At 47.6% G+C, this 10,749-nt stretch overlaps 2 protein-coding genes across 2 annotated transcripts in view; both read left to right on the top strand.

Annotated features, from left to right (window-relative positions):
• The first annotated feature begins 941 nt into the window (after window positions 1–941).
• RABIF (RAB interacting factor) lies at window positions 942–4,331 on the top strand. Its single transcript, XM_075613905.1, has 2 exons — window positions 942–1,101; window positions 3,488–4,331. The coding sequence occupies exons 1-2, from the start codon at window positions 991–993 to the stop codon at window positions 3,731–3,733; spliced, it is 357 nt and encodes a 118-aa protein (XP_075470020.1). The 5' UTR covers window positions 942–990; the 3' UTR covers window positions 3,734–4,331.
• Window positions 4,332–7,542: 3,211 nt separating this feature from the next.
• The window catches only part of LOC142503227 (uncharacterized), a 9,233-nt gene continuing 6,026 nt past the window's right edge, over window positions 7,543–10,749 (top strand). The window contains exon 1 of the mRNA XM_075615387.1: window positions 7,543–7,801. The gene's annotated coding sequence lies outside the window, so the exon portion shown is untranslated. The remainder of the gene's footprint in view (window positions 7,802–10,749) is intronic.

Below are 10,749 nucleotides of genomic sequence, written 5' to 3' on the forward strand. Positions count from 1 at the left end.
CCTTTCCCCAGCGGTGCGCGACAGGTTTTCAGGCAGGCAGGGGAATTTGAGATTAGCATTTGCGACGGAGGCGTGGCCACGCCCCCGTCGGCGGTTCAGCCAATGAGGGCGAACCAGCCGCGGTATGTCATGGCCACGCCCCCTCTCGTCGCAAGCCTTCCCTCAGACCGCCGATCGCGGTGTAGTGCTGTGCACGTCCCCCCCCCCCCCCCCCCTGGCGCGAGTGCCATAGTGAAGACTGGGGACTCACCCTAAGATACATTAAAAATGTATTTAAAACATTTTTTTTTTAAATGCTACATGTATTTTCTCATAGTACAGGACTGATTTATTAAAAAAACAAAACATGTAGGATATTGCTTGAACTGCTTTAAGAGGGGAAAAATGACAAGGGATATTTGGATCTGTGTTAAAGTCCCCGCTAGTGCTGAGCGGGCGGCGCTTGCGGAGACTTACATATATAGATATATGTAAGACCCCGCTTGTGCACACACGCTCAGCCGCGATTGGCGCTTAGGTAAACAACAAATCTATACTTACCCGCGACTCAACTACCCGCAATGCCCCGCGCCCGCATAAAAGCAGGACACCCGGCTCATGCTTGGAGCGCTTTCCACGCATGAGCGCGCTCAGTGCCAGCGGGGACTTAGCCGTATAAAAGTAGAAGAAACATCAACAGGTCAATGCCTAGCCATAATAAGTACTAGTAAAATGTATATATGAAGCTGATCTTTGAGTCGAATGATGCGGTCTGTTAACATCGCTGCCAGGGGGCCTGTTGCAACGTCTCAGAATAAAACGGAAACGCGCACTTGTGAATTTCGCGTTTCTTTACCACATATTTGCAGTACTGAAAATGAGGGCAAAATGCCCACACAAAACATGGCTTCCGTGGAGTAGTTATTGCGTCACGTGATTACACGAATACGCCCTGTTCATGTGACGTCGCCTCCGGTTCCATTACCCCTCTCTTGTCTGCTGCCGGTTAGTATGGAGCAGGGACTCGTGTCCGCGGACGGCAGGAACAGCCGGGCCGTACTGTGCCAGCGCTGCGGTTCTAAAGTGCTCCCGGCAGGATCGGCCACCCTGGCGAGGAGGGAGGTCAGTATGTGCCCCACCTGTAGCATAACTACCCGTTATTACCCGCAGGTTGTGCCGACCAACACAATTGCCCCCTGTCTTCACCTGCTCCCTGAAACATCCGCGCTCCCCCCCCCCCTATCGTTACCTACCATCTGTATTATGCCTCCTTGCCTGCCTTGTACCTGGCTCTGGATTATGTCTTCCACCCCACCTGACTATACCTGCCCTTGATAGACCCTCCTGCCTGTACTTCCCCTGGATTATACATCCCACCCCCTGTCGGTACCAGCCCCTAAATTATACACCCCACCGTCCCTGCCCATATACTTTACGCTCCACCTGGCCCTGGATTGTACCCCCCCGCGTCTGTACCCCCCCTGCGTCTGTACCCCCCCCCGCGTGTGTACCCCCCCGCGTGTGTACCCCCCCGCGTGTGTACCCCCCGCGTGTGTACCCCCCCGCGTGTGTACCCCCCCGCGTGTGTACCCCCCCGCGTGTGTACCCCCCCGCGTGTGTACCCCCCCGCGTCTGTACCCCCCCGCGTCTGTACCCCCCCGCGTCTGTACCCCCCCGCGTCTGTACCCCCCCGCGTCTGTACCCCCCCCCCCGCGTCTGTACCTGCTCCCTTGATTATACCTCTCCCCTGGCACCTGTACGCCCCCCCCCCCCCATCACCCCCATACTTGTGTAAAATACGCCTCCCGATGTAACTACGTCCTCCCTCCATTAGGAAAAAGTGCTCTTTGGTTTAGTGTTTTCCATCCACCACAACCCCCCCCCCCCCCTTGTATCTGCTGCCACGATTATATCCACACTCCCCCATCCCCCATTTTCCTGTTCCCTGGATTATTTCCCCCCTGTTCCCTGAGTAGCCCCCCCCTTGGTCATTCCCCCCCCCTTGGTCATTCTCCCCCCCCCCCCCCCTTGGTCATTCCCCCCCCCCTTGGTCATTCCCCCCCCCCTTGGTCATTCCCCCCCCCCCCCTTGGTCATTCCCCCCCCCCCTTGGTCATTCCCCCCCCCCCTTGGTCATTCCCCCCCCCCCCTTGGTCATTCCCCCCCTCCTTGGTCATTCCCCCCCCCTTGGTCATTCCCCCCCCCCCCTTGGTCATTCCCCCCCCCCCCCTTGGTCATTTCCCCCCCCCCCTTGGTCATTTCCCCCCCCCCCCTTGGTCATTTCCCCCCCCCCCTTGGTCATTTCCCCCCCCCCCCTTGGTCATTTCCCCCCCCCCTTGGTCATTTCCCCCCCCCCTTGGTCATTTCCCCCCCCCCTTGGTCATTTTCCCCCCCCTTGGTCATTTCCCCCCCCCTTGGTCATTTCCCCCCCCCCCCCCCCTTGGTCATTTCCCCCCCCCCCCCCTTGGTCATTTCCCCCCCCCCCTTGGTCATTTCCCCCGTACCTGCTCCCCCCCTCCGTACCTGCTCCCCCCTCCGTACCTGCTCCCCCCCTCCGTACCTGCTCCCCCCCTCCGTACCTGCTCCCCCCCTCCGTACCTGCTCCCCCCCTCCGTACCTGCTCCCCCCCTCCGTACCTGCTCCCCCCCTCCGTACCTGCTCCCCCCCTCCGTACCTGCTCCCCCCTCCGTACCTGCTCCCCCCTCCGTACCTGCTCCCCCCCTCCGTACCTGCTCCCCCCCTCCGTACCTGCTCCCCCCTTCCGTACCTGCTCCCCCCCTCCGTACCTGCTCACCCCCTCCGTACCTGCTCACCCCCTCCGTACCTGCTCACCCCCTCCGTACCTGCTCACCCCCTCCGTACCTGCTCACCCCCTCCGTACCTGCTCCCCCCCTCCGTACCTGCTCCCCCCCTCCGTACCTGCTCCCCCCCTCCGTTTCCTGCTCCCCCCCTCCGTTTCCTGCTCCCCCCCTCCGTTTCCTGCTCCCCCCCTCCGTTTCCTGCTCCCCCCCTCCGTTTCCTGCTCCCCCCTCCGTACCTGCTCCCCCCCTCCGTACCTGCTCCCCCCCTCCGTACCTGCTCCCCCCCTCCGTACCTGCTCCCCCCCTCCGTACCTGCTCCCCCCCTTCCGTACCTGCTCCCCCCCTTCCGTACCTGCTCCCCCCCCTCCGTACCTGCTCCCCCCCGTACCTGCTCCCCCCCCGTCTGTACCTGCGTTCTGGGTTAGGTCTCTTTCCCCCCCCCCCTCTCCTCTCTGGATTTTCCCTCCCCCCCTTGCACCTGCTCCATGTATTAGGTCCCAACCCTCGCCCCCATACCTGCTCTCTAGATTAGGTCCCGCTTCCCCCCCCCCCCCCTTTGTACCTGCTCCCTGGATAGATTTCTTCCCCCCTCTCCCCATCCTCCTGCCACTATCTCTCCTTTTCTAGATTATACCCCCCTCCCATATCTGATTCCTGGTTATTACCCCCCCTTACCTGTACCTGTGTAACATACTACTCCTGATGCAGCTGAACCTCCCATCCATGAGGAAGAAGTCCTCCTTGGCAGAGGGTTCCCACCCAGAGGGTGAGCTCCTTGTGGATCACTGGCTCGTGCACGACATGTTCACCTTTGAGAACGTGGGATTCACCAAGGACGTAGGCAGCGTGAAGTTTCTGGTGTGCGCGGACTGCGAGGTGGGACCCATCGGGTGGCACAGCCTGGAGGAGAAGACCAGCTTCTATGTGGCACTGGAAAGGGTCAACCATGAGTGAGGGTCTGTGGGCACTGACCATGAGGATGGACACGTGCAAAGACTGGATCAATAGGCTCGGTGCTCGACCAGTTTTGGGGATAGACTGAGTTCGCTGTGCTAGCCCTTGACATGGTGAGCTCCATTCTCTGCCAGTTTCTTCATGCTATGATGGAATTCTTTCAAATTGTCTTCTCCAAACGTTTAGGAATCTCGTGATTTCAGGTGAAGCTGCAGTTCTGCTGGAAGTGAGTTTGATGTTTTTTATGAGTTCCATATGCATACCTGGGGGGGAACTGAGCGCCAATCTCTGTTTCTCCAGTCTCGCTGCTGAGGAACTAGTTTAGAGCATGACACCTTCCAATCCTATCGGGACCAAATCACTGATCCGTGAAGTCTTTCTCCCCCTGCTCACATCCCTGGCAACCGCACACCACACACCCCTACACATGATCTCGCAGCCCCTAAATTTGTTCATCTTAGAGCAGGCCCTAGCCAGTGAATTCCTACAGGAGAATGAGCACAGTGTGTGGGATATATGCTTGGTGACCATGTGTATTTGCACCATCAGGAGACCGTTTTATTGTGAGGAAATAAAGTCGCGTATTGTTCACGCTGTAGGAAGCTGCCCTCGTTATTTCAAACGTTGCAAGAAGCGGCTGCAAAGAGCATCAGATGTAGGAAATAAGCGTTGGCTCTCTGTAGGGGCCACATACTACACGTCCCCTTTGTTTGTTTATCTGAGAAATCAAACATTGAGTTCATAATTTTTCCAGGACAATACAACATACATTTTGGTGTTCTCACAGTTCAGTGCTGGATAATAAATGAATTACAGATGAATCAGAGGGTTTATCACAAGTTGAGTTCATGCTGGGCGGTTTCTCCTAAACATGTACATGGAGAGCCACTCCCTCGAGTGCCACAGTCTCCCAGTGACGGATATTCGACATGTTCTGCACACTGAATCATTAATGCAGGGAGCTTAGAATCTATTAGGTGCTCTGAGATAGTGACTCACAGCAGAACTAGCAAAAGGGGGAGGGGAGGCGAAATCCTAATGATGGGGCAAGGGTGGGCTAACTAAGAGTGCTGTCTTTTAAGAGGAAATCAAAGTCCTTGTAGCGTTAAGACCTTATATAATCCCGACCAATACTCTTGACTATACGTGTAATTAGAGATGGGAACGTTTTCACTGAAATTCAAATTCGCCGCGGATCAGTCTCAAAATGGTAGATTAATTGCATTTTTTTTCTCACTGAAAAACGTCCACATGGATGCAGAATCCAACTCTGCAAACAGATTTTTTATGGGAGGGGCAGTATCTAAATGGGGGTTTATGCCATTGTGTTGCAGGGAGGGTTTGGCTGTGGGTCGGTTAGGCCTGCTGCTCAAGTACTATAGTTCAAACATACATTATTTACTTCATTAAACTTGTGGTTTAAGAGTAACAGGAAACCCGACAGAATGAAGGAATCAAATAAACGGAGTTGATTTCAGCCGGAGCCAACAGGAGCAAAACACAACCTCAACTCGCTAAAAGGGGGGTACAGGGAGAATCTACCTGGAAAGGTACTGGGTGGTGCCGTAGAAAGCTTACCCAGGATGTCTTCCACGATCCATCCGTCTCATGGTATCCTAGTATCTCGGGATAGTAGCGATTAAAAATAAAAGCGAGAAAAATTCCCACTCACATTCTTAAGTCTTGTTATCCAGCCCATAGACTCAGCATTTACACCACAATTGGACATCACTCTCTCCTGCCTCCGCTGTCTCTGTCCTGGATGAGTACCCTCACGCTAGAGCTGAACCGCTGGATCACGTGCACACATGTAGGATATTGCTTGAACTGCAGCTTTAATATCTGCTATAAGTATCAGCCAGATTATGTTTGGTCACTTCTGTGTAAATTTGAGCTCTTTTTGGTAATTGTTTTATGTATCTCGGGATAGCAGCAGCTAGATTCTCAGTTCAAATGTCCCACTAGTCTCTGACACAAAGACTAGCTTTGAACTACCGGAAAATCAAGAATGAACTGTGGAGCTCTGATCGGCTTGCATATTTTCCTAGCCTCCATCTGAAACAATGGAACACTGGGTGCTGACCAATCAGAGACCGAGGGCTTGCCCGAGAGACAGTGGTGGTGGTAAACCAGAGCCGTGGGAGGTGATCGTGCTTTAGGACAGCCCACATGAGCAGTCTTAAGAGTGGGAAATTCAAACTGACCAATGGGAATTGAGCCTGATCTAGGCAGGCTTCGGGTCCCAGTTTAAGCATGCTACCTCCTGCAGAGATATGCACCTCTGTGTCGGAAATGAACAATGGTTCTGCTTTTGGAATACATGTACCCCCAACCTGAGTCCACGCTTTTCCCCACTTTCCCAGTGTTCCGAAGCACTAGACCTAGCCCCAAATAGATAACAGCCTAAGACTTCATTGTGTGCTGGCTGGGCTGATTGACTTACCAGCCCACCACTCGAAGCCTTACAAAATACACAAAACAACTATGTATGGGGAAATACACTTGTACATGGAGGAGACGCAGCAGAATTCAGGCAAATTAAGAACACTGTAAAGTGCAAAAGCAGCACCAGGAGTAAATCAAAATCACTGACGCACAATTTTTGCTCTCTTTGCTCTCGTCATATCACACACTAATATATTACATATATATATATATATATATATATATCACTTGTGAGCACATTCACATGTCTTAGACAGGTCTGCAACCCTGCCTTTCAACCATTGTCACCTAGCTGCACAGCATGGGACTAGCAAAGCAAGTCAAACCACTCAGACATGTTTCAACCTTCATGGGTATCATCAGTGTGAGCCTACCTAGTCTAGAAATATTGCAAAGCCAGTATAAACCAAGCTCACACTGATGATACCCATTATATATATATATATATATATATATATATATATATATATATATATATATATATATATATATATATATATATATATATATATATATATATGCTCATTTGCATGTCTTAGACAGGTCTGCAACCCCGCCTTTCACCATTATCACCCAGCACTTCCATTGCAGCAAGGGATTCTGGGAAATGACATGCAAATGAGCCCACAGTGCCACCTTTTGCTTCAAAACCATTAACATGGTTCCCTATAGGCTTAAGCTTGCGGCATGGTCACAGCTTTGAGCACAGCCAGGGTTAAGATGCATAGACATTAAACCCACCCACCCGATGGTGCACACTGAAGTATCACTATGAGTTAAGACCTTCCTTTTTATGTTCCTTAGATGTTCAAGTACCCTTATATAGAGGCCTAGTAGTTTTACCAACATACTGAAGACCACATGGGCACTCCAGTACATATATAACATGATCTGTCTTACATGTTATGTGGCTTTTTATCTGAAAAGTTTCCCCTGTAATGTTTGACACACACGTCATTTTTTTCGGAGACTTAAGGCTCTACAGCTAAAACATCTAAAAAAGCCTTTAATCTCATTAAGCCAATTACTTTTTGCCTTTTCACGGCTTAAGGCACTCGGTGCCAATTGATTCTTCAGATTTGTAGATTTCCTAAAAATGAATCCAGGATAGTTCTGAACAAAATCTTTTAAAACTGGGTCACTTTTAATAAGATGCCAGTGTTTACGTATAATTTGTGTGATTTTATTTGCATCTTTGTTGTACTTAGTTAAAAAAAAAAAAAAAAGCCCATTCTAGTTGATTTTTGGCATTTTCATTCATATTTTTTTTTCTTTTCCACATTAATTATATCTTTTCTTTCTAGATCACAAGTTTTATTTAACGCTTCATTCATTTTTTCTTTTGTGTAGTTCCGTTCTAAAAATGTATCAGTTAAAATCTGAGATTGTGATTCAAACACATCATCATCAGTACAGTTTCTTGTGTTTCTCCTATATTGCCCATAGGGGAATATTCTCCACCCAACGTGGGTGGTGACAGCTACTATTCAGGATAATGTTGTTACTATCAACTGGTTTGAACAACCAATAGAGGAATGACCTCATTGAAAGGTGCTACAAACACTGGACATATCAAGATGAGAGACACTATTGTAAACCTTTTAAGCGGAATGACAGAAAAATGTGAGTAAACCGTAGCTGCTAGGGAAAGTATAACATATGCTGGAACACAGTAATAGGGTACAACCATTAACCCTAACAAAGCTGACAGTCACAAATCGAAACCAACAGCAATGTCAGGTAAGTGACCACTAGTGTAATGAACAATCCCAAAGATTGCAGCAATCATCCACGGTAAAGACAGTCATATATTGTAGATGCTCACAAGCCCCATGACCGGGGTTCTGACATCCCGCAGAGTGCTTTCTAATGTAGATAGAATTGAAGTAGAGTTGCTGAAAAAAGGAGCACTACAACGAAGAGAACTGGAGGCCAATTGAAAAAGTAACAAAAATTTTTTTGAGGCATCAAGCCTAGATTTAAAAAGTAAACCTCTAACGCGTTTCTCGCCTGTCGGTCCTTTGTCAAAGCTCCAACAGGCGAGAAACGCGTTAGAGGTTTCTTTTTTTAATCTAGGCTTGATGCCTCAATAAAATTTTTGTTTTATTTTTTCAATTGGCCTCCAGTTCTCTTCGTTGCAGTGTTCCTTTTTATCAACTGGTTTGAAGAAGGTTTTGGTTTTTAAAAATCCTCCTACATAAATAGTCGGGTCTAAAAAATCAATCGTAGTAGGACCAAAATTGTACGTCAATTTAAGATTCAATTCATTCCTATTTAAAAGTGACATAAAATGATTACAACTTTCTACGTCCCCTTTCCAAATAATTAAAACATTGATAAAATGTAGCCATAGGACCTAGTCGGCACCAAGTCCCGCATAGGACCAGATGGCACTATCCTCCCAAATCCCCAAAAAGAGGTTCGTGTAACTCGGCGCGAATTTGGTCCCCATGGCAGTGCCACATCTTTGCAGATAAAATTCACCATCAAAATTAAAAAAGGTATGATTAAGAATAAAATCTATACTTTCCCATATAAAATCCCCTTGTATAGAAGACATATCAGAGTCTTCAGAAATAACTTTCTTAATAGCCTCACATCCCTGCACATGTCCAATGGATGGGTACAGGGATGTTTCATCGCAGGTTGCCAGGAGCAGATCCACATCCCATCTGAAAATTTCTAATACTTTAATGACATCTGTTGTATCCTTCAAATACGATCTAAGGCCTCGGGCATGGTCAGCGCTTAGGCGCGCGCAAGCTTACCAGTGAGCCCCTGCAGCTGCAATGAGAGTGACTTTAACAGGGGCTCGCGCATGCTTGCGGAAGTGTGTGTCTTAACAAATTTTTTGTTTCGGCGCTCACGGGAGCGCAGGGCCGGTCACATGAGCGGTTCGCCCAATGAGGGCGAACCAGCTCCGTGACGTCACTGGACCACCCCCAGACACGCCCACGGACGGCGCGCGCTCTAAGGGCACCCGCTTTCCCTCAGCCTAAGCGCGCCTCCGCACGGCTGCAGTCTCTATGGACTCAGCCTTAGGTTCCTCACATATTTTTGTAAAAAAAACATCTATGTAGGCCGACAGGTTTTGTGTCAGGGAGTTAATTCCTGATATAATCGGCCTCCATGGAGGCTTAATAAGTGACTTGTGAAATTTTGGTAGGAAATAGAAGATCGGCAAAAAGGGATCCTCTACCTTCAAATATTTAAATTCCTTTTCATCTAGAACACCTACTGTTTTTCCTTTCTCTAATAGTGTCACCAGGTCATTTTGAAACCGTATAGTGGGATAATGGTCTAATACACTATAAGTGTCTTGATCTCCTAATAATCTCTCCGCCTCAGATACATAGTCTTTTTTTATTCATAAGGACAACCTGTCAGCTTGTTTGAAAACTCTTTATTTGTCCTCAGTTAATTCTTTTAATGCTTCTCTTTCTTGTTTATTCAAGTTGTTTGAACTTGCTTTTTTTATTTGCTAGTTGTTCTAGATCATTTTGAATTAATTGGCCAAAAACATCGATGAAGTTACCTTTACTCCCCTTTGAATAAAAGGTTGACTTTATTTTCAAATCAGTATGTATAAAATTCGACGGGACAACTTTAGGTATTGTGGGGAGATCAATTCTTGGGTTCCCCCAGTTTCTAGATTCAGCGTCTTTATTCCGAAAAACCTTTTGAGCGTAAGTTTTCTTAAAAAAATGCGCGCGTCTATGAACAAGTCAAAACTACTTGCATGACTTGCTAAGTTAAACCCCTTTCAATTACCTTTTTTTATTTTCTGTGAGTATTTTTGTGCTTCAATTAAAAATGTTTGATTTTTTTTTAATCTATCTCGTTACCTTCTTTTCTGGGTTTGGGTTTTCGTCTTCCTCCTCTATTCTCTCGTTTCTTCCTCTTTTTGTGGAAGCTTGGGTTTCTACTTCCCTCAAAGGAAAAAACTGTTGAATATCTCCCAAATGCTGGGAGACCTCTCCTGCTCTAAAAAAAACAAAAACCTGTATCTTGTGAATGATTCATCTCTGAATCAATTCTTCTGTCATTTTTAGAAGTCATGTCTGTTCTATCCTTTTCTCATCTTTTCTAGGAGGATATCTACTATCTCTTGGCTTATCTCTTTCATTTTTATAATATTTTTGATTCTTTTTATAACCTTCATATTTCTGTCTATACTGAGACCTTCTCCCATACATGTCATCCCTTGTTTGAGGTGTATCATGTCTATCTGGTACATATGATGGATGATTACTCCATTTTGGTTGAGTAACCTGTTTTCTATCATCTTTATGTTCTGATTGGTCTCTTTTACCTTATTTTGTCTCTTGAGGTATTTATTTTATGTTCACCCCTTTATAATCTTCTTCGACTCTCTTGAATTTTCTTATTTTTCGAGTTATAATGCCTTTTTTCCAATGCATCAATCTTTTTCTGAAGATCCCTATCTCTATCCTTAAAAGCTGATGTTTGATCTAGTGGATTTAGCATATCCTTAATATCTTTTATTTTCTAATTCCACCAGATGTTGTTTTTGTCGTTGTTTCATGATTACTCTCATTAAGTCATGTGAC

Source organism: Ascaphus truei, chromosome 9, assembly GCF_040206685.1.
Source record: "Ascaphus truei isolate aAscTru1 chromosome 9, aAscTru1.hap1, whole genome shotgun sequence".
NCBI classification, from domain to species: domain Eukaryota; kingdom Metazoa; phylum Chordata; class Amphibia; order Anura; family Ascaphidae; genus Ascaphus; species Ascaphus truei.

Bases quoted from the DNA above. Each gene is read 5' to 3' on its own strand.
- RABIF (XM_075613905.1), top strand. From the start codon at position 991: ATGGAGCAGGGACTCGTGTCCGCGGACGGCAGGAACAGCCGGGCCGTA. The intron at 1,102-3,487 runs GTCAGTATGTGC...CTCCTGATGCAG, and splicing joins CCACCCTGGCGAGGAGGGAG to CTGAACCTCCCATCCATGAG.